This window comes from Heterocephalus glaber, unplaced genomic scaffold (assembly GCF_053883595.1).
Source record: "Heterocephalus glaber isolate CG9 unplaced genomic scaffold, H.glaber_assembly_v1.0 deba00001195, whole genome shotgun sequence".
In the NCBI taxonomy this organism is placed as follows: Eukaryota; Metazoa; Chordata; class Mammalia; order Rodentia; family Bathyergidae; genus Heterocephalus; species Heterocephalus glaber.
The window spans coordinates 6,836-30,217 of record NW_028258212.1 but is presented as its reverse complement, the minus strand read 5'-3'; the positions used below and the strand labels follow the sequence as shown (position 1 = coordinate 30,217).

The 23,382-nt window shown below is 52.7% G+C and overlaps 1 protein-coding gene and 1 long non-coding RNA gene across 3 annotated transcripts in view; one reads left to right on the top strand and one right to left on the bottom strand.

The window, feature by feature from the left end:
• The window catches only part of LOC110347378 (uncharacterized), a 114,147-nt gene extending 110,954 nt beyond the window's left edge, over positions 1-3,193 (bottom strand). Inside the window, exon 1 of the long non-coding RNA XR_015451126.1 lies at positions 2,342-3,193. This is a non-coding gene — a long non-coding RNA (uncharacterized LOC110347378). The remainder of the gene's footprint in view (positions 1-2,341) is intronic.
• Positions 583-23,220, top strand: Tmem72 (transmembrane protein 72). Of its 2 annotated transcripts, XM_004875332.4 has the most exons (5): positions 583-1,216; positions 11,895-11,961; positions 15,391-15,462; positions 16,674-16,813; positions 16,936-23,220. In XM_004875332.4, the coding sequence occupies exons 1-5, from the start codon at positions 1,147-1,149 to the stop codon at positions 17,412-17,414; spliced, it is 828 nt and encodes a 275-aa protein (XP_004875389.2). In that variant the 5' UTR covers positions 583-1,146; the 3' UTR covers positions 17,415-23,220. The 2 variants fall into 2 exon arrangements, with proteins under 2 accessions (XP_004875389.2, XP_004875392.2); XM_004875335.4 differs by lacking the exon at positions 15,391-15,462 and having other exon boundaries at positions 584-1,216.
• The last annotated feature ends 162 nt before the right edge of the window (positions 23,221-23,382 follow it).

Below are 23,382 nucleotides of genomic sequence, written 5' to 3'. Positions count from 1 at the left end.
CAAGAGTTTCTAACGCTAACCCTGAAGACCACAGAGCACAGAGGTTCTTGAACTCATTCAAGGGGAAGCAACACAGAGAGGTGGGAGCTGTGCAAGTCAACCAAATCCACCGCACTACAACAACTGAAAAAGAAAACTCCTCCTCAATGAGCGGGTGGCACCCTTGGACAAGAAGAGGAGGATGACACCTGCTCTGTTACCACCAGGGTGGTGAGCCTGCTCCTTGCCTTGTTGGGCCCATGTGCACAGAGGACAGATTTTGTTGAAGCACCTAACAAAAGGACTAAAGCTTGCTGCCACTGGGTCCACTTCATCCATTAGGCAGGTGGGAACCAAGGATTTAAGAGGGGCCAATTTAGAGGGGCCTGGCGCAGTCCCAAGAATGCTTCACCCTGAGACTCCTCACCCAGCAGCACCTCCGTTCATTGTCTCCAGTTACCAAAGTTCCCTGATACCTTTGGTTCCCCAAGGTCACCCTGTCAATTATTGACATAGCAACTCCCGTCAGGAGGAATAGAGGGATTTCCCCTCCTGTGTTGCTGCTCTCTGTTGGGGACGAAGGACAGAACGGTCCCGTGTGCTCTGGGCGGAGCCCCGTCACTCAGAGTCTGGCTCCACCAGGCTAGAAAAGCTTCAGAGCTGGGCCTCCGGCAGAAGCTGTTTCTGTGAGTGACTTACAGACTCATCCCTCTCCCACCCACATATAACTAGATGGGCACTGGTGGTCTCCTCTGGGTCCCTGGGGCCAGCAGGTATGCAGCCCAGGTGTGACTTTCTGAGTAGCACTGCCTACTAAGAAAGGGCCGGGCTCTTTCCTTCGCCACTCCTTCCTCCCAGCCAGAAATGGTTAATCGCTGGCTCCAGGCTCCTGCAGCCCAGCCCTAATTGGCCTGATCTCGCTGCCACTGGGCCAGCGGCTCCGGGCCAGGCTGGAGCATTCTTCTGAGGTAATGATTAAGCTGTGTGCCTGACCAGCCAGGCTCACACCTCCTGGGATGTGGTGGCCAGGACTGGCTGGGAAGGCAGGGCTGCACTCTGGGACCCGCCGGCAGCCACAGCTCCTATCTGCCTGCACACGTAGCCGTCCCAAGCATCCCTAGGTTGGAGCCCTTGCTGCCTGCCCACTGGACTTGCTGCACCCCCACCATGAAGCTCTGGGTGTTCTGGACCGGGCTGGAGTACACCTGCCGGATCCTGGGCATCACCACCGCCTCAGGTAAGACCCCACCCAGCCGATAGGCCCATGGCTGTTCTCTTTCCTTAGCTCCTTCCCAGCACCCTGGGAAGCTCTGCTGCTACAAGGAGCAATGTGGGGCTGTGCTGTGCCTGGCTGCAGCCCACCCTCAGTGCAGCTTCAAGACCCACATCATCCTCAGCTGCAGAGGGGCCGGCTCTGGGTCCCACCACCTAGAGGGTGGGGAGGGGAGGTGGGGCCTGGGGTGCAGGTGCAAAGGGCACACGTGAGCATCACCCCTGCTTGTAGAGCTTTGAAGAGGGCTGAGTAAACTGTTCTTGTCATAAGGAAGAGGCCCATGGGGAACTAGAACGCCAGTTCGGGGGCAGCTCTGCCCTGGGGGCACAGGCTGGGCACACTCCAGAGCTAACCGGAATACCCCAGAGGCAGAACGTCCAGTGGGACTTGACCACAGAGCACCCATGGGCTTCTGGAGTGAAGAGGGTCTGGGCTGCAGACAGTTTGCACAGAAAGGCCTTCCCCAAGACAGAGCCCTCTTTGCTGGTCCCCAGGGATAGAATGTGTGCTGGGGACACAAGGAAGCAAAGCAAAGCTTGAAGTCTCTGTCCCTTGGGACCAGGAAGAGACACATGGCCAACACAGTCTCCAAACAGAAGTTTCCTTCAGGAAGTCGCCAGTTCAGACACCAACAGCCCCAGTCCCGGCCATGGCCCTGACCTCTGCTGGATGTGCGACCTTAGAGGAACCACTCCCCTGATGCACTTTCTGTCCAGTAGGGTGGACTGTAGCCAGGTGTTTCAGCATATTGAGGATGCAATGCTATGCACAGTTAAGAACTGAGGGTGAGGCCCAGGGACAGGCTCAGAGCTGGGGGAACCTGGGCCAATCCAATCCGAGGGCACCTGAATCAGGAGTCAGAGGCAGAACCATAGAGAGGGCCTCACCCCACCCTCCAGGCATGAGGTGGGGCTGCTGAGTTCCAGCAGGAGCCATGACCTTACCCAAGGTTGGGCTGCAGGTCAGATGGACAGTGGGCCTGGAACCCTGGCCCCTGGGCTTTCCATAGCCCTGCCTACACCTTAGGATAGGAAAGTGGGCCTGTGGAGACCCTGAGGGAAGAAGCTGGTGGAGGAGCAGCCCACCTACCTGCCGAGCCACCATGTCACCTATACAGGGGGGTGTCCACCAAGGATCCGCAGGCCAGCCTGGGTACAGGGTGCTAACAGGGTGCTAACTGGGTACAGGATGCTAGCCCACAACAGGGTTAGAGTCCTGCTCTGCCACTGTCACTAGTGTCCACCAGTCACTAGCAACCAGGCCCTGGGCTCCAAACAGGTATGTGGTGTCCCTGCCAGCTGCCAGGAAACCTAACCGCAGAGCCAGGCCAGGCCCCTTCCAGGAAGCTGTGTGAGATGTGGGCCTCTGTCCTTCTAATGGATTGGGAAAGACAACCCAAGAGGCAGATTTATTTCAAGCAGTATAAGCGTCTGCAGCCCTCCATACAGCTACGCTGCTCTTCCTAACTACAGCTCTATCTCTGCGCCAGCTGCTGGTAATGTGGAGCGGAACCTCACAGCCAGTTTCAAGACCAGATTCAGGCTAAAAATAGGCCCTATCATCATTGCCTTCTAGCAGGCAGGCTTTCAGAGAGCCTTACAGGCTCTGGGAGCGAGGGGGAGAAGGGCTTTGGTGCCCTCACCGGTTTCAAGTTCCCTCCTGCATACTGGACACTTGGCCTATTTCCAGTGTATAAGATTTGCAAATTCCTTCCTCCCTTAAGCCTCTTTTTCACTGAAATCCTCTGCTGGAAAGTCCAGGCCTCATTGTCAGGGCACTGCTGCTAAGGAGGAAAGGAGATTTCAAACAGAGCTGGCCGGCACTTTGGGGAAAGCCGGGGGGAGTGGGCCCGAGGTGGCCCCACCCGCTGCAGGGGAGGCTGTGTCCCAGGGGCTCAGAAGCCATTCCACCCAGGGCCCCTGAGTGCCAGCCTCCCCCGGCCCCTGCAAACAGGACCTGGCTGCCACCAGAGGGCGGGTGCCACTCACCGGGGAGCCCCTGTCCCCAGCCTCTCAGGATGATGCTCCTTAGGGTATACAGTGACCCATGGGCATTGCTGTCCATGCTGAGGTCACATGCTTCTGGGGCACAGATAGGGCAGCACCAGTGCCAAACCAGGGCTAGCAGGTGTGGGGTGGACTGTGCCCAGGCAGGGTTGTAAAGTCTGGAAATTCTGTGGCTTGGAGCAGTTACCACACTTACAGGAGGTCACTGACCCACCCTGCCTACCCGCACTGGGCTCTGTGGCATCCCTCCCTGGCCTGGGCAGGCATTGGGCACATGTCTATGTGTGTGTGCACACCTATGTGTGTGACCTCTGGGTGCCCCTGTTGCTGAGATGTGGCCCAGCACCACCCAAGAAGCCACCACCCTGAGGAGCGGCACTCGGAACGACTTCCTGCTGTGGGTGCTACTGCCTGTCACTCTCATGGTGGGTGCCCAGGCACACCCGACAGAAGGCACAGACACCAAGACAGAACACGCTCGGCCTGCGCAGTTCTGCCTGGGACTGGTCTGGCTGCAGACTGACAGGACAGGGACCTGGGACACTGGTTTAACTGCTGGGCATGGTGGCCCTGGGCCTCCTTCTCCATCACATGGGCAAGGCCTGTCCAGCAGGATGAGTCTGTGCTCAGACTTCTCCCTCTATGAGGCTTTTTTCCTCCCTCTGTGGTACTGGAACTTTCACTGAGCTACATCCCTAGCCTTTTTTAAGATTTTTAAATTTTGATCCAGGGTCTTACTAAGCCCCTAAGTTGTCTGAGCTGAGCTTGAACTTGCGATCCTCCTGCCTCAGCCTCTCAGAGTGCTGGAACTGCAGGCCTGTGCCAACTTGTCCAGCTTCAGGGGCTTTGTTTCATCCTTCCCATCCTTCCCGGCTCTGGCAGCTGGTAACAGCAGTGTGGTCCTACGTCTTTCCCGGGGGCCATGCTCTGTGCAGTGGCTTTAAACACAGGCTCTGTCTCTCCCTTAAGGCAGTGTCCTGTGCACACTCATCCCTGCTGCCCGGAGGGAAACTGAGGTTGGGAAAGTAGCACACAAGGCTCAAGTTCTTAAGACAGGGAGCAAGGAGGCAAGAGCCTCACACATCTCTAGAAGGGACATTCCTAGGCCAGTTGCAGACAGCGTCAGAGTCATCATCTTGCCACAACACATAGATGCCTGCTCTGCGGAGCACAAGCCCATTTTACATCTGGAGAGACTGAGGCTCTGGATGCTTGGGGCTTGGCAGAGGTCAGTCCCATGGTCAGTCGCAAGTCAGGTGTGGGGACTCCAGGCTGACTCACCCCATGGGGGCAACACAGGAGCTCTCAAGGAAGAGCCCAGGTAGAAGGACATTTGTAGCAGCCCCTCCAGTGAGTACAGGGCTCAGGCTCAGCTGGGACCACTTAGGATTGTTTTGCTCCAGGGTTTGACCTATGAACCCAACTCTCCACAGGACCAAGGAGGCCGAATTCTCCACAGCCCCACGTGCAGTGCTTATTAATATAGATGAGGGTGAAAGCAGCACCCACAGCCAGGGCCCTCATTTGCTGAAGGGCACAGCAAATGCATGGCCCGACCTTGGCCCTGTTCAAAGCCTTCCAGAAAACAGTTGCTTCCAAAGGAATGATCTTGGACCCTGCATGCTAATTCCCCCACACACGCGTAGAGCCAGGGACCACCTCCTAAACAACATCACCTGCCTGCCGGGGACCCATCCCCTGTGGAGACCGTGCCACTTTTGCTGTGTTTCCAATTTTCTGGTGACGGCGGCTGTTTGTCTTTCCTGATCTGAGGGACTGGATGAGTAAACAAAATTTCCCTCCCTCCTGCTGAGAGCAGCATTCCTTCCCTTCCTTCTCATGTTCAGAACACAAATCTAGAGCTTGCTTCCAACTCAATGAGTGGGCGAGCACTTGCTGGTCTCTGTATCGTGGATGTTCGGCAGGACTTCAGCCCCAGGGTCTGTGCCCAGTGACCAGGGAGCCAACCTGAGGACCAAACAGCCCAGCCACCATCCTATAAGTGTGCCCTCCCAACTCAGTGTGTGACTCTGTGCGTGTCACCTGAATTCTGTAAGCTTCCATTTCCTGTCCACAGTGTCCACAGGTACAACTGTAGGGTCCAACCACATAGTGGGCCAGCTGCCAATGGCCCACAGTCCCCACTCCATTCATGTCAATGCCAGAGGTGTACATGGGACACAGGGAATGTAGAGGATGAATGAGACCAGAGGGAGGGAACCAGGCAGCACAGGCTGGGAGGCTGAGAAGGGGCAGGAGCCAGGCTGCAAGAGGCCTCCAAAATTCATATTTTGGAGTCCCTGTAAGAGAGGCCTTCAAGCATCCCCCAGAGTCACAGTGCGAACCCAGTATTCTGTGAGCAAGTGGACCTCAGGAGACACAGGAGCGGGCACCTGATTCTGGACCTCTCAGCCTCCAAGATGATGAGAACTAAATGTCTGTTGTCTGTAAACTATTCAGTCTGTGGTTTTTTGTTAGCAGACAAAAGGACCAAGCCACCATATTAGCAAACTAAACAAGAAAGGCTGTTATCACCTTAGTGGTACAGAGGAAGCTTTTGCCCAGATCCAATATTCTTTCATGATAAAAATATCAGCAAGCTAGCAATTGGGGGAAACTTCCTCAGCCTAAAAAAAGAATCTGTGTCTTAGCCACTTTCCTCTTCACTGGGAAAAAACACGCGATACCCACAACTTAAAGGAGGAAGGGTTCATTTTGGCTCATGCTTCAGTCCATGCTCCACGGCCCCCAGGAAAAAATGGTATGGTGGAAGGGCCTGGTGGAGGGGCCTGGCGGAGGAGAAGCTGTTCACTTCACAGTGGACAGGAAGCAGAGTGCAGAGAGGAGCAGGGAAGGCAGACAGACCCTTCCAGGTCACACCCACAGTGACCTGCCTCTTAGGACCAGACGTGGCTTCCTAACAGTAAGTCAGCTATAGTGCCCATAATCTAATCACCTTTCAAAAGCCCCACCTGTGAGCACTTGAGGCTTTGAGGGACATTTTAGGTCTCAACATAACAATGTACAAAAAGCATTCTGCTACTTCAGAGGACCAAATGCCTTTCTCCCAAGACTGGCGAAGGAACAACGCTGTCCACTGGCACCACACCCCATCAGCACTGCACTGGGCCTTTGAGCCAGTGCATTCATGCAATGAAAGAAACAAAATGCATACAGACTGCTGAGGAAAAAGAAAAACTCTATTCACAGATCACATGATCATCTGTAGAAAATCTGCTGAAATCTACCCCCAAAGCCACAAGAATGAATAAAAGGTTTCGCAAGGTTGCCAAAGACAAGATCAATATGCAGACATTCCTTGCTTAACAACCAAGTTCCACTCCCATGACTGTGTCATTAAATGAATTGGTTGCTAATGAGGAGTTGTATATAGTATGTACATTACAATATTCAGAACAAAGAAATGGTCAAAGGAAACTCCACCTTGGTGACTTTGCTTTTATTCACATAACTCTTACACGCAGTACTCTAACGTATAACAGAACATAAACCTGTAGTACTGTACTGTATGGTACAATCAGTGAAAATGATAATACTGTATAATAAACAAGGTGTACTGTACAAAAAAGACTTTGAGGCTCAATAAACAAGGTGTAAAAACAATTCAAAAACAAGATAGGTCGTAAGCCTCAGCAGAGGGCTGTAAGTCTGAACGGAGTGCCGCAGTCCTAAGTGCAAACAGTTATTAAACAGGTAAGCTGTTAAACAAGGAATGCCTGTACAATATTCAGGTGTGTCATCACACACCAGCAAAGATTAGAAAATTATAACATTTAAATACAATGCATATTTAAATATAATACAAAAATATGAAGCACTTAGAGATGAATTGGACAAGAGATATTTTTAAAAACCCGTGCACTAGAAAACAAAAGGCATTGCTGAAAAATTACAAAGCAAAGATCTAAATCCTAAATCAGTGCAGAAAATATGTTTTGTCTATGGATCAGAAGACTTAATATTGTTAAAAAGCTTTAATGTAGTATGGATCAAAATCTCAGGAGGCTTGAGATAGAGAGAATGGACTGCTGTTTCTAAAATTCACATGCACATGTAAAAGGCCTAGTATAGCCAAAACAACTGTAAAAGCAAAGAGCAATGAAAGGATTAATATTGACCTGATTTTAAGTCTTATTTTAAAGCAAAGAAACCAAGACAGTGCAGTATTGATACAAAGAAAGACAAGTAGATCAGTGAGTCAGAAGAGAGCCCAGAAAGACCCCTAGACATGTATAAGTAACTGAGTTTTGACAACAGCACAGAGGCAGTTCAGTGTGGTAAATGTACCTTTTGACAACCAAAGACGGTGGAACATTGAATATTCATTTGCCAGTGAACTTCTGTATATACTTTGTACCATATACTCAAAATGGATCCTAGACTTACATGTGAAACCTGAAACTACCAAAGTCCTAGACAATAGGATGCAACTTGAGTGATGGGTTATGTGGGGATTCCTTGGACACAAAGTTCAATTCATAAAAGAATGGATACATTGGATATCCTCAAACTTTAAGACTTTCTCTTAAATTTCTCTTCAAAATATGTTAGGGCAGTGAAAATTGAAGCTGACAAGGATGGCAGATAAGTACGTGGAAAGATGTTCCAATCATTAGCCATTGGGGAAATGCAAACTCAGACCATCATGAGGTGCGATTACATGCCTATTAGAGGGGCTGGAATGAACAGGCTGCCTCCATGCCAAGTGTTGCCCCGTGGATGAGGGTATGAAACTCGCACACACTGCTTATGGGAATGCACTGTGGTGTGATTGCTTTGAAAAGATTGGACAGTTTCTCAAAAGGTCAGTGTACACCTGCCATAGGGTCCAGCCAGTCCACTGAAAGGCATTTACCCAAGAGCAAAGGAAGCGTGTAACCCTGCAAAGAGCATCATGAGTGACCATCGCAGCCACACTTACAGTAGCAACCCATGTGCCCATATGTAAGTGAGTCGGAAGAAAACTGAGGCCGCTCCTCCCATGGACACCACTCTTTGAGAGAGGTGTGACCTTCAGACACGTGCTATGAATCCATGAATCTGGAAATAATTGTGCTAGAGGAAGAAGACAGCCCAAAGATAAGTACTGTACATACTGTTGACTCCATTGATTAAGGCTGGTGGAAAATACAGACAAATCCCCAGTAACACAGAAGGCTGGGATGGTAGGGTTACAATGATACCATAGCAGGAAATTTGGGGAAGGCTCGTTCTCCTGATTGTAGTGGTGGCTGTGTGGGTATGGACAAACATCAATGCTTGTCAAGTTGTACTTTGTGTAAGTGAAGTGTGTGCAGGTTAAGAACACCTCAGTAAAGCTGTCTTAAACAGGATGTGCTGTGTAACCAGTGCTGGGAAACCTCCACAGTTTGCAGGCCATAGCTTTGCTATTCTCACTCACATCAGGGGAACAGGCCAGACAGCACTGCTGCAGTAGGCAGACTGTGTCCCTGCGTGGGGGACAGACAGCCTCTCCAGACTAGCGCTGGAGTGCAAGGGTGGCCCTGCTTTGTGAGTCCCTCATGCTCCAGCAGGCTAACCCAGGCATGTGATCGAGGCAATGACTCTGGAGTCATTGAATGTCTGTGCTTGCATCATGTCTGGTAGTGTTGCAGAAATCTCAGAAAGAAATACACAGAGACACAGAATTTGGATAAAATAGTAAAATTTCTTCTCTCCAGAGGGCGGGAACACCAGAAACCAGTCTGGTCCGTATCTGGCCCCCTTTGTTCAGCATTTCCCTTTTTATACCCTTTTTAGGCATTATCTCATCCCTAGTGGTCTTTGATATGTAAATACAATTCCAGTTCCTATTTACAAGTCAGAGACACAAGATAGGCCATATACATTGTAAATTCTCCCTGGCACGGTAACTTTGTTAGGTTAATGAAGTTACAGGTTAGAGTCTGATAATCCTCACCCTAAACAAGGAGTTACGGGAAGAGCAAATCTTAAAGGAACACATTACTTATTTTGCTTCTACAACTACCTTAATATTCAATCTATTAAGTTATCTAAAACTTTTCCATATCAGTAACACCCCAAGGTCTAAAGCAAGTCACACTGATGAGCCTAGATTTGGGGAGCAGGAAATAGCTTTGCCCTGGTGTAAATGATGTGGGTCCACCCCAAGCACTGGGGCTGCTCCCATCCTTGGCATCTCTCTGATTGTGGGTCTGGACTGTCTGCCCAGGCTCAGATGGGCACTTCCTATGCAGCCCTGTGCTTTCCCCACCCTTGGCATGGAGGGGACCTCAGGTCCTCTGGGGTTGCAGCCCCAGCAGCCCCCAGTTTTGGACTCTGACGGGGAGGCCATGGATGCCAGGGTCAGGGAGGCATTGAGGTGTGGCTTCTTGCCTTTGCTGATGCAAACTGCAGACCCTTCCACAGCTGAGCTTGGGGGTACAGGGCTCCACTATCCAGACCAACGTGGGGCTCCCTCCAAGGCTCACAAGGCCCCTGGAACACCATCCTCATCCCTGTCCTTCCCCGACCGTTGCCACCACCATCCCTCTCTCCCAGGCTTGGGCTTCTCCCTGCCCTGGGCCCTTGTGAGCCTGGCCAGGTGCTGCACCCTGGGGACCTGCTGGGCTTTTCCTCAGTACAAGGACTGCCTGTTCCCACCCAGGAGATGTGCAGATCGAACGAGAGGCACCTGGAGACCTCTGCAGGTCAGGTGTATGGTGGCACCTGGGGTCAGGTGGTGAGTGGCACAGCCAGGGAGCTCCCAGACCCAGACACCTCTCGCTCCCCTGACTCCCCACTGGGACAGCTTTCCAGACACCAATGCCACACAGCAGGAGAAGGGCTGGGCTCTAAGACCCTTCCTGTCACCTGCCAGGCCTCTGTCCCAGCCCACACAGCTCTGCCAGACCATGGCCATGGAGGGAGCCCTGCCCACCCAGAGAAGGCACAAGCTCAACCTTGAGTCAGACACTCTTCCTGAGGCCCAGGCCCCATCCCTTGATGGGTAGTCCTTCTTCTGCAGTCAGGGTGAGCCCTTGATTCCGAAAACTAACAAGTGGCTTCACTGCACACTTGTGTGGTGCTCACAAAATCCTCATAGCCATTCTGTACCTCAGGTACAAGGGGAAAACTGAGTCCCAGGGAGACAGAGCAACTCAGCTATTAACTGAAAATGTGAGATTGAAATGCAGCATTTGACCTGGGCCTCTGTGACTGGTTGGCCAGTCTGCTGACATTGTCTGTGCCTCAGTTTCCTCTGCTGTAAAATGGGGTGATTATTGGGATGATCAGACAAGTTGATAAATGGAAAGTGCTGTGTGCGACAGGGTAGGATGCATAGTACCTGCTGGATGAGTGGCCTGTGACTTCATAGCACACACACACACACACACACACACACACACACACCTGCACATGCTTTTGCAATACATTTTCACACATGCATGTTCACTCGCACAGTCACGTACTCATCCATCCTGGTGGGTAGTAGGCCTGGGCCTCTGTCCTCTGCTCCCAGCCCAGATAATGTGGTGAAGGTCTGGAGCTTCACTGTGCCCCATTGTGACATGTGAAGGTTGGGGATGTGTGGGTGACCTGTATGTGTGGATGATGTGTGTGTGAGAGAGCCCTAAGGCACTCATCAGCAAGTCTGACACCCCGGTGGGGAAGGGTGGTCACTGTTACAGCCTTGCCCAGCACCAGCAGCCAGGCAGGAGCCGGGGTGGAGTGGGGTGCCTAGCATACTCTGCCCTGAGGCATGGGAGGGGACACAGGCCCTCCATCCAACATTCAAGCAACACTGCCAACATTGAGGGGCTCGGCTAGCCTCTCCCAGTGACCCCCACAGGGGGAGCAGGTGGCTCCTCCCTACTGTGCAGGGGTGGCATCTCAGCAGGAGTTAAAGCGTGTGGAAGGGGAACTCACAGGGCGTCCCTGTGGGCATAAATGAAGGGCCAGGATGCAGGGAAGCAGCATGGATGAGGGGTCACTGGCTCCCTTGGGACGAGGCAGGCTGGACATATTCACAGTGATGTCACCAGAAAAACACAAGTGTGACCACAAGAGGCAGAGCCCTCTGCACAGGAGCCACATGCTGTCACTGCAGCATCCTCAAGCCCAGCTGGACAGGTCAAAGATGTGCTGGTAAAGTCCCCACAAGGAGTGGCCAGAGCAAGGGTCAGGGCTCCAGCACCCTGGCAGTGCTCAGCACCAGACCCGGGTGTGGTCAGCACTAGGCCCTGAGCCATGAGTGGGCGAATGCAGCCACCTGGTCCCTAAGAGAGAGCAAGGCCACTCCAGCAGCCAGCACAGGGAGAGAAAGGTGGGACAGACCTGTCTTGACCACACACTGAGGCCCAGCCACACAGCACAAGACAGTGAGGGTCTTGAAAGGACAGCATGTGCAGGGTGACAATTTCCTGTCAAGGGCAAGGAGCCCCCGGGCTGTTGGCACCGTTAAGATGCTCTGAGGAGATAGGAGGAGATGGCCCCGGGGCTCTCCTGTGCCTTCCCAGCCCCAGCCTCCACGTGGAGAAAAAATGACCGACCTCCACCCTGGGAGACAGCTCCCCACAGCCAAGGCCCTCCTCGGGGCGGGCAGTGCCACAGTGTGGACGCCCAGCAACTCTACCTCTCCTCTCCTCCCTCAGTGTTGATCGGCGTGGGCACCGAGACCCTCCTCCGGGGGCAGTTCAAAAGCCTGGCCTTCTATCTGCTGTGAGTACGTGCACCCGCCCTTCCCTGCCGCAGGGCTGCCCATTTGCCCCACACCTGTCCACCTGTGCTGACCCAGAGCTACTGACTCCCTCCCAGAGTGGAGGAAGCCTCCTGACCCAGGAGGCTTCTACGATAGCTCCTAGTTTAGACAGGTCATCCCTTAAATCAACCAACTATCCCTCTATCCACCCACTTATCCACTCACACAACCACCCATCTGTCTACTCATCCATCCATCCATCCACTCACGCACCCATTCACTCATCCATCCATCCATCCATCCACTCATCCATCCACCCATCCATCCATCCATCCACTCATCTATCCACCCATCCATCCATCCACTCATCCATCCACCCATCCATCCATCCACCCATCCATCTATCCATCTATCCATCCACTCACTCATCCACATATCCCCCCGCCCGCCCACCCACTCATCCATCCATCCATCCACCCATCCATCCACCTATCCCCCCCACCCACTCATCCATCCATCCATCCATCCACTCATCCATCCACCCATCCATCCATCCATCCATCCACTCACTCATCCACCTATCCCCCCGCCCGCCCACCCACTCATCCATCCACTCATCCATCCACTCATCCATCTATCCATCCACTCATTCATCCACCTATCCATCCACTCACGCACCCATTCACTCATCCATCCATTCATTCATTCAACCACTCATCCATCCACCCATCCATCCATCCATCTATCCATCCACTCACTTATCCACCTATCCACCCTCCCACCCACCCACTCCTCCATCCATCCATCCATCCACCCATCCATCCATCCATCCATCTATCCATCCACTCATTCATCCACCTATCCATCCACTCACCCATCCATTCATCTAACCATTCATCCATCCATCCACCTACCTCTCCATCCAGCCACACACCCACCCATGCACCCCTTTAATCATCTCTTTATTCAGAAAACATGAACAGAGCTCCTATTTGGAAGGTGGGGAATGGGGTCATAGGCTGTAGATTTGAGCTCCCCCCCCCAAGGCCAAGTGCAGCTCAACGTCTTGTTTGCATCACCTCATTGAACCCTGATGGCCCCCGGTCCCTGGGAGAGGAGCACATTGTCTTGATTGTGCAAAGGAGGAAATTCAAAAGGAGCAGGAGCTGGCCCACACCAGCAGGCTCTGAGCAGTAGGTCCAGGTTCTGCAACCCCTGTCCTTTCTCCTCTGCCACAAGCTGCCCCTGACAGGAAAGAGACCAAAGTGCAGTGATGTCTGGTATCAGAACTGGGGTCCCCCTCCCAAGCATCTCCCGGCCATCTTCTCCTGGTGGTAAAGGAAGCTGCTCCTTCCAGCCCCCAGATGCCCAAGGGTCCTAAGCTGAGAGCTGTAGTGGCCTGCCAGGTCCTAGTCTGCGCCTTCCACTTCCCCACCCCATGTGGCACCCGCACTGCAATGGCTGCTGCATCCTGAGCAGCCTCATCCACCACAGCACCTCGGATGCCTTTGGGCCCACAGGCCACCCTCCTTGCCCTGTCCACACTGTACCTCTACACACGGGTCTCTCTGAAGACCTCAATGGCTCCCTCCACCTCAGTCCACAGCATATTTCACACCACTCATTTACACCCTTGAATAGCCACACCACCCACTGCCAAGCCACGGAGCACAGGTGTCTTGGCCTACTGTGGGCTGCCCAGGCTGACTTCCTACCCCTAGCCCCCAGCATCGGGCTGAAGTCCCCATTGCCCGAGGTGGCTTTTTCTTGGCTCTGCTGCCTCCCATGTCTTCTGTCCCAGCCTCTAGAGCACCGAGCACTGTGGGTCCTGGCATTAATGCAGATGTCACCCACCCAGCCCTGCTTCTCCCTGAGTGCTCCGGGTGTCCTGAGGAGACCCAGGCCCCCTGCTCCTAAGCCTGAACCTCCATTCCCTACACTCCAACCCCACATTTGGAAATCTGCAGGAGCCTCTCGGTTCCACAATCTCAAACTCCCCTCCACCCCAGATGACAGAATCAGGCTCTACCTCTGGCTTTGCAAAGCCCAGGCCTTGGTGTACTTCTTAGTCACATGTCTCTGGCATCTGAGCACTGGGTCCAAGTCTTGCTCCTTCTCCTGAACAGCCAGGTGGCCATATCAGGAGGCTGGAGCTCTCTGTGCCTCAGTATCCTCATTTGAAGATAAACTGGAGGTGGTTAGATGCTGAGCAGAAAAGGGTTGCCCAGACCAAGGGAGCCAGTGCTTGTCAAGCTTTTACTGTGCTTGGCACGTAGCAATCACACCAGAAATGTTAGTTATCATCATTTTAAAACTGAGGGTTAAGAGTTGGGCAGACACTGGAGGCGGGGGCATAGAGAGAGGAGAAAGTAGAGATTAACACGCCCACAGTGAGAAAGGGGTGGGGAGCAGGAGTAACTGACATTTACATAGTGGTCATCACGTGCCAACCGCAGTCCTGGGAACCTTATAAGCATCGACTCACAACTTGCAGGTTGAAACACTGGGATTACCTCAGTTTATAGAGGGGAAAGCAAGTCACAGAAAGTTCAAGTCTCCCACTCCTGTCACACAACTGATCAGAACCAGACAACATCCATGGCCTTAAGGGGACTCTATCCCTGAGCTGTCCCCCTGCAACAAGCATCTTGCCCCACTCACTCATCCATTCATCCCATGACACATTCACAGAGTGCTTACCCAGGGAGCAGGCATGGCCAGGGCACTCCCTGTAGCCCACAAATGGCAGCTTTGGTCACGTCCTTCAGCACAGAGAAGGAAGACGTCACCAGACAGATGAGGGAGGAAGGAGAGCCCTTCTGAGAAGGATGGAAAGGCCCTGAGGCACCTGATAGCTCCCTAGGCACTCAGGGAATAGGGGAATCAGTGAACAACTTGGAAGGATGCTGAGAGATTTGGTTTTGTGGGCCAGCAAGGCCCTCCAAACCCCTAAGCAACATTCCCCACAGTAGTGGTACATAAGGTCCAGGGAGGGGGTGCTTGAATCTGTGATTTACCACACATGCAGGAGGTCTGACTTGAGGGTCCCTGGAGAACCAGCACTCTGGATGGGGAGGCGTAAGAACAGACTCAGTGTCAGAAGGGGCCAGGAGTGTGACCACGGAGGAGTAGGGACAGGCCTGGGATGGGGAAGGCCAGGCCAGCTGGGCCCAGGAAATGCCATGGGGCCAGAAAGGCTGGGGTGGCTCTGGAGGTTTGAGGAACACAGCCGATGCTCCCAGTAACTGGATGTGAGAAAGAGGGAGAAGTTCAGGGTCTGCGAGTCTACATGGTCCTGCCAGGTGACTGCAGCAGAGATGCTCCTGCTGCTCACACCACCTCCTGCCAGGCCCTGGCACCAGGCAGCACCAGGGATGTGATTTGGGTGACGGAAGTTCTGCTGGAAGTCAGGGACATGCAAGGGTCACCATCACCTATCCCCACCACAGGTTCACAGGCACTGCCATTGCTGTGTGCGAAGGGGCCTACTTCGTGGTGCAGCTGCTGGCTGTCTGCTTTAAGTAAGTGTCCCCAGACATGGCTCCATCAATACCCACCCAGACCCCAGAGCTTCTGCCTCTGTGGCTAGTGTGGACAGGAGAGAGCTGAGAACCTCCCTTTCCCTGCTCCCAGCCAAGAAACCAAGTGACATGTTCATTCAGGGCTGAACTCACCCCAATCCCAGGCAGTCAGCTTTCCTGCCCAGGAACAGCCCAAGGGTCCAATGTCCAGCTGTCCCTGGGTGAGCACCCAGAGAAGGGCAGCTTGGGGAGCCAGGCTGGGTGTGAGTACCAGGACAGGTCGAGGGCTGTGAGCCTCTGCCAGGAAGCCCAACTGCTGCCCTGCCAATGCCCAGGGGGAGGACTCTGTCATCAGCATGACCAGGGCCTGGGCCCGCACTGCCAGGTCCCATGTTGTCAGCAAGAGAGCCAGGCCCTCAGGCTGGGGATTTAGCTCAGTGGCACTGTGCCTGCCTTGCAAGCGCAAGGTCCTGAGTTTGATCCCCGATACAGCAAAAAAAAAAAAAAAAAAAGATAAAGGGAGCCAGGCCCTGAGCCCCACTGCTCTGCCCACCACCCAGGCCCAGGTCCTGAGCAGCACCATGGACCCCTGTGCCCTTCTGGCTGCACCCACTGAGAGTCTGGGGGAAGAACCATGGGTGTGTGGTGAAAGAGCATTTGAGAGCTTTGCAACTGCACACACACACACACACACACACACACTCATACACATGCACACTCATACACATGCACACTGCCAGCAGAGGGCAGCAGGGAGCCAAAGCAGAGGACTCAGTAATCCTGTTTCACACCACTTCCCCAAAGCCAGCCTGGGCCTGGTGCTGCTGGCCACCAAGCCCATCCATGGTTCCGTATGCCTGTGAGGAAGGAACCTCTTCCAGGTCAATTCCTCCTGCACCCAAGTGAGCAGGGCACAACCCACCTACCCAGGCCCCAAGGGCCAGGCAGCCCCATGCACATACCTCCCCTCTGCGGCAGACTTCCTATGGGCCCCTTGCCTCCCATTCACCTTCCTTTGCCCTTGCCCACAAAGACAGAACAGGCAGCCTTTCTGGAGGGATTGGGCCAGCCCCCACTGCGGAACCACAGTGAAGACCCCAGGTGTCTCTGACACTAGCCCATGAGGTGTTCAGCTGGGCCACTGCAGCAATCTGACCACACAGTGTGTCTACCCAGCTCTCCAAGCCCTGCTAACCCTCCCTCCCTCCCAGGTGCCAGCCGGGGTCCCTGGCCCACATGGCCAGGGAGAAGGCCCACTGGCTGGGCTGCTTCCAGAAGTTCCTGGCCTACATGCTGCTGTCAGTGGCCTGCTTCCTCCACCCTGTGCTGGTGTGGCATGTGACCATCCCAGGTAGGAGGGCAGGGAGGGCAGGAAGGGTCCCACTCAGCCTGGGCCTGTTTATACCTGACTGCTGGGGGGCTGTGGGAGGAGCTTGGGCTCCATGATGTCTCACCCTGCCCCCGTGTCACCAGGCTCCATGCTCATTGTCACGGGCCTTGCCTACTTCCTGCTGAGCAAGCGCAAGAAGACCAAGGCCAGGGCATTGGGGCCGGCCTCCCCTGAGCAGTACACAGATCCCTCAGGCAGCGCTGTGAGCACCACAGGCTCTGGGGACATGGAGCAGACCTACACCTTCCACGGGGCCCTCAAGGGGACCTCTGGCTCCCTCTTCACCAGCACGAAGAGCCTCCTGTGGGGGACCCAGGGGACCAGCAGCCTGCCGCACCCTGACACCATGACCGAGCTGCCTCTGCAGCCTGCAGATGGCCTGGCCAAGAAGAAGCAGGTGCACTTCCAGGACGACGCAGTCAGGATCATCCCATCCCTTGCTGAGGCGTTGGATGACGGGGACAGCGAGCCAGAGGAGACCACCTCTGACACGGCACCCATCATCCCAGTCCCTCAGGCCCCTCGCCTGCTGTCCTCACTCGAGGTTCCCGACCTGTACTGAGCAGCTCAGGGAGGGAAACACACAGTCCATATCCAGCGCTTCCTGTCATGCATGGAGCACGGGGTCTTCGTGGTCAGGTCCTCCAGGGTAACCAGACACCCCATGGTGTCTGCTCTCAGGGCCATCAGGCCCATCGAGGGTGTGACGGCCAGGAAGACACCAGCAAGCACAGGGTTCTCCTTCTCTGCCATGGGTGGGAAAATCCTTGCTGTGTCCACAGTGGGTGCAGGGTCACTGTCTCTGCTCCCACAAGACAGGGGATCTTGCCCTGGCAAACATCACCTGACTACCCCTGCTCCCAACCCAGAGCCTTTGCTGTGACCCCAGCTCTGAGAGCCCAGGGACACAGTAGCAGCCAAAGTAGATGAGGGGTCAAAGGCAGGTATGGAAGGCAGCCATGGGTCCCAACCAAGATGGCTACAGTGGGGACAGAAGCTGCAGGCTCCAGAGCCAGAGCAGCCGCCAGGAGGCGCATTCTGAATCCCAGAGCCATCAGGGCCAGTGCCACTCTGGGTGCGGCTCTCTCCAGAAGCACGGTTGAGGGCTTCCCAGCCCCAGCCCCCAAGAGCCCATGCAGGCGAGAGTCCAGCATGGCCTGCAGGGCTGCCGTGTGACTGCAGCACCTGGGGCAGAGCCCAGGCAGCCGCAGCAGAAGTGGCCTTGCCATGTGGGTGCCTGGTGCTGGACGAGTGGTACCCACAGGGCTGTTCTCAGTGGGAGGGAAGAAGGCAGAGAGAAGAGGACAGGAGGGTGGTAGGCAGGCCAGGTCTGTGCTATGGGCTGTGGAAGGGAAGTGAACCCGGAGGAAGAATGGAGTTGGAACCCAGATATTTCTTAGTGAAGGACTTGTAGGGTGGTGTCCACTTCTGAGTGATGCATTTGTCCTTGAGGCCCCTGAATGAAGAGCACACTGTTCCTCGTAGGCAGCCTGAAGCGGCAGTGGGAAGGGCTTAGCGAGTCTCAGATCATGGGCCTCGAGGTCTACAGGGGCACCTGTCTCTGCCATAGGCTTCTCAGTACCCCTGTGTGTTGCCTTTCTTGCAAAGGTGTAGAAATGAGGCCCCATGGAAGCTGGCAGTGTCAGTCACCCCGGTCCCCCTGCAATCACCGACCTTCCTCTCACATCCAAGGGCCAGTGGCTGATGGATGCATCCCCAGCAGCCCTCGGTAGGAGGACAGCAGGATCTGATGGTGAGCAGCGCAGTCGGGAGAGCAGACGGTATGGGAAGTGGGCCAGGCAGGCGGGGTCTTGCCCATCATCCGTGGATCCCATCTGAACGCCATCAGCACAGATCACTGTGACAGGGGAGTGGTGGGCCTTGAGTTCACAGCAGCCTCATCCCTAGGTTACCAAGAGCAAACCTGAAGGTGTGAGCTCAGAACTGTGTCATGAACACTCCTGCAAGCCCAATACCAGACCCTGGTTAGAGTGTGTCAGAGGGAGGCGCGCGTTGGCAGCTCCAGGTGACATCTAGGTTTCATGGGGACTGTCACCAGTTAACAGAGTCTGCTCTGGGTCCAGCATTAGAGAGCTAAGCTGATCGCAGCTGTTAGCAAAGTGAAGCTCTCAAACAGTCTTACTGATCTCAAGAAAGAAAAAAAGTCACCAGGGATTTAGCTCAGTGGTTCTGGCGCCTGCCTCACAAGTGCAAGGTCAATCCCAAATTCGAGCTTCAGTACCAAAAAAAAAAAAAAAGAAAAAAAAGTCATGAACAGACCAAGACCCTCACTGGGTAGCTGGGCCAGGTGAACAATGTCCCCTCCTTGTGAGCAAGTAAGCACACCCAGCTCCACTCGGCCCTCGCCTGAGCACTCACACCCACGACCCCGTCCCCTGTTCTCTGCACAGCCGCTATGGAAACGACCTCAGCCCTGAGGAGAACCAGTGGCCCTGCAATGACTGCAGTGCTCTCTCAGCACAAACCAGAGCTGAGGCTCGGTGGAGGGGGCAGAGTGGTTGGCAGGACAAAGCGCACCAGGCTGGGGCCACCCATCTGCCGCTAGCACATGTTCCTCGCCTTGTTCAGTTGCTGCTGCTGCTCACGCATCACAGAAGAACCTGGACCCGGGGTGTTGGGGTCAGGGCCAAGGGCTTTCAGACCACAGATTCGGGTCACAGTGAGGGCACAGCATCCAAGACATCACCCTGGGGAGGGTCCTGCTACCAGCACAGTGAGACAGAACCTACAGGGACCCCAAATCCTGGGGAGCCGGGCCCTGGGGTCCTGTCTCTCTCGTCAGCCTGACCTTGTTTTTGTGTTTATTGTTTGGTTGGTTGGTTTTGATTTTCTTGTGTCTTTATTGAAATATAATTCAAATATATCCTAAAATTCACCAGTTTAAAGGACATAGTTAAGTGATTTTTAATATATTTATAATCTAAGTTCACCACAATCATCACCATCAAAATTCCTATTTTCATCTCCAGAAAAAGAAACCTCTGTACCTCCCTGTCAGTCTCCTGCAGGCACCAAAATCTACTTTTTATAAATTTGCCTTTTCTGGCCATTTCCTACAAATGGAACCATGCAGTAACATGTAATGTGATCCTTTAATAACGTCTCTCTATTGTTGTTCTCTATTAGTAAGTTGTCCTCATGCTTTAATTCCTTAAGCGTGCTTTCCTTTGGAAAGTTCTTTGGACACACAGCACTCACTTGGAGTTGTTGACCTACACCTGGGCCCCCTCAAAAGCTGGGTTTCTTGGGTGTTTTCCCCAAGTGTCACAATTTGTTTCTTTTGATATCTCAAAAATTTGTTACCAATGGACCTGGATATTTTGGATACCTATGTGGTAACTCTGGATACTGGTTCTTCCTCATCTCCACCTGGATTCTTGTCTGTCTGCTTATTCATTTGTGTGTTTACCGATATGGCTGGATGAATTCTGTGAAATCAACTGATTTTTCCAGAATATTCAGTCTTTTTCCTTGTTTTTATCTTTTAGCATAGTTATCTAGGGATTTCCCCCTGGCTCTGCATACGCCATTTATTGGTCAGAAGTTGTGATTACCCTTGGGACCGATTAGATACTTACCCTTTACCCTTGTAGTGCATGGAGCGGGGGCTTGGGCTTTTCCATCACAGATTGAGGTGTCCACACTTGTCCCTATGTTCAGCTAGGGACTCATAGTTTGGATGTCCTTTCTCTGATCACAACTGGGAGGCATAACATGTAATGCTGTTTGCCTCAGTGCCAGGAGTGTGTGGGATTTTATTTTTAAGTTTCTAGGAGTTGCTCTGGCCCAGAGTTTGGTCAGAGGTTGTGTCTAAGACCCCTGGGTCAGAGAGCCCAGACTTTGTGTGTGTGGCTCTGTGTGCAGATGGAACCTACTCTAATCACTTTCTCATCACTGGGACTCAAATACCCGACATCCACGACTTAAAGGAGGAGAGGTTTATTTTGGCTCGCATTTTCAGTCCGTGGTGGGTGGCTCTCGGGCAGGACACAGGGAGGGCAATAAAACCTTCCAGTGACCCGCCTCTTCCAGCCAGACCCCACCTCCTAATAGCAAGTCAGCTACAAGCCCAGTTACCTTCCAAGGTACAACTATGAACATGGGAGGCCTCAGGACATCTCAGTGTCAACCACCACAACAAACCTTCTTGCAAGGCAGAGGCATCCTCCAGGGAAGCAGGTGCACCCTCTCCCATCCTGAGACCCTTGCCCGGGAGAGAGAAGCCAGGACCCATTCTACAGCCTTTTCTAAGTTTACTTGCAATTACCATTAAGGCCCACTAGGTAGCACTCTAATGCTACCTTTTTCCCTAGTGCTGCCTATTGTCTAACAAAACAAAGAATGTAATTTTAGCAATTAAATCTAGTGTGTCTAGGCAGGTGGTTTGTGACTGTAACCTTGGCTTATGTACTTGTCTGGGAAAATATTCCTGTTGAGTTTTATTTGCTGTACTGACAGTTGTAATCCAGCCTTCTGCTGTGGTCTTTCTCTTTCTTTCTTTCTTTCTTTCTTTCTTTCTTTCTTTCTTTCTTTCTTTCTTTCTTTCTTTCCTTCCTTCCTTCTTTCTTTCTTTGGACTGGGTCCTGCTCTGTAGTTCAGCTGCTCTTGAATTCGCTCTGTAGCCCCAACTTGTGGCAATCCTCTTGCTTCAGCCACTCAAGTGCTTGAATACAGATGTGCACTATCATGCCTAGCTCTATTGTCTTTCTTGTGATTCTCCCTGGTGCTATTCCTTTCTTAGAGGTCTTGAGTGGCAGCTATAGAAAGAATTTTTCTTTTTGGTGTTTGGTTTCTGTAACTCATACCAGCCTGTGGAGCATGGGGAGCTTGCAAGCTTTGCAAGCCTAGATCTTTTTGACACTCAACTTCTCTATCCAGTAAAAGTTTTGACCTCATTATGAGGGCCAAAGAGAGCATCCTAAAAGGACTTGCTGCTAATATGCCTTATAACTGGGGCAAATGTAAGGAGGATAGATGAAATAAAAAGAAGCTGTCTTTTATAACACAGTTTGGTCTTAGTACAAGTCAAGAGATCAAAAACACTGGCCCAAGAATGAGTCCTTGCATTATAATAATATTCTCCAGCCCAGTGTGCTCTGCAAAAGAAAAGAGAAATGGCAAGAAATCCTTTACATCTGGGTTTATGAAGCATTACCAAGACCCAAGACTTGGGATCTGTATTAGCTTTCTTTTCACTGAGAGAACACAACACCTATGGCATAGAGGAAAAGTTTAATTTGTCCATGGTTTCAGTCCATAATTGGCTGGTTCCAGGGCAGGGATATCATGGAAGCACAGAGCAAAGCTGCTTAGCTCATGGTGGTCAAGAAGCAGAGCAAGGAACAGTGCCAGGAAGGAATGGGCTGGGAAACATACATACCCTAGGTCACATCTCCAGACCCACCCAGATGCATCCAAAAGCTTGCTTTCCAAAACTGCTAGGTGTTGACAAAACAAGGCTACCATTCACAAGAACTCTTGTCAGATTTGTGTGAATGTGGTTTCTAAGTGTCTGAGGCCCATAGAACCTGATGCAGACATACTAACAGATCCCTGCTGCCTACTGACACCACACTGTTGGACCCACACACACACCCTCCACACAGTACAGGGCCCTTCAGCACCTGAGCAAGCTGAGGGATCCTGGGCACCTCTCCCCACCTCCTCCTCCTCATCATCCAAGGCTGACACTTCTTCACCACACCAGCACCTGCTCCATCAATGCCATCTCTCACTAAAGGGATCAGGAAACAAACTAGAGCCCCACTTTACTCAGGGGGATTTGTCCCAATTGTGAGAAGTATGATGTGGGGAAAGGAGAGATATCACTACATGTTCCCTTCTCAGTTAAAGACATGACTCAGTGTAAGGAAAGATTTGATGATTTTTATTAAATTGAGTGTTGCTTTTGTTCTGTACACATAATGTGAGCTATTACAGCCAACTGTTTCCTTTGCAAACATGGGGGATGACATGGTCATCACCATCCACCCATTAAGTCTATACTGATTACAAATCCACCTGGGCATATTCAACCTGTTTGTGCCTCAGAGCAAGTCAAGTGAAAAGAATAAATTCAGCTGTTTCATTTAGTGTTAAATGATTAGCCATTGTTTTTTTCATTGAGGTCTCAACATTGCACGTGCTTTTCCAATCCCTTGGTGACAGATGAAGACAGAGTGGTGGCAGTGGGGTCACTCATGCCTGGCATCTACAGGTCACCAGGGTACACATCTGGGCAGCACAGAATAATCACAACTCAGATGGGGAAGCGTTGAAACAGTGACAAATCCTTGCTGTTCAGCAAAAAAGTACAACTCTGGTTTATTAGAATCCAAGACTTCATGCCATGTCCAATTCAACAAGAAGACCTCTCATCTGGTCAAGTGGGGCCTGAGAGGTGGCCTATGGAGGTGGGAGTGACAGTACAGCTCTGCAGGCTGTCTGGGAAGGGGGATGCAGCAGGAGCAGCATTCTAGAAAGGGACCTGGCACTCTGGGCTGCGGGGT

What these genes read in the sequence shown, in the direction of transcription:
- Tmem72 (XM_004875332.4), top strand. Translation starts at nt 1,147, where the DNA reads ATGAAGCTCTGGGTGTTCTGGACCGGGCTGGAGTACACCTGCCGGATC. An exon ending in GGGCATCACCACCGCCTCAG is followed by an intron (nt 1,217 to 11,894) that starts GTAAGACCCCAC and finishes CTCCTCCCTCAG; the next exon opens with TGTTGATCGGCGTGGGCACC. An exon ending in GTGGCATGTGACCATCCCAG is followed by an intron (nt 16,814 to 16,935) that starts GTAGGAGGGCAG and finishes CCGTGTCACCAG; the next exon opens with GCTCCATGCTCATTGTCACG.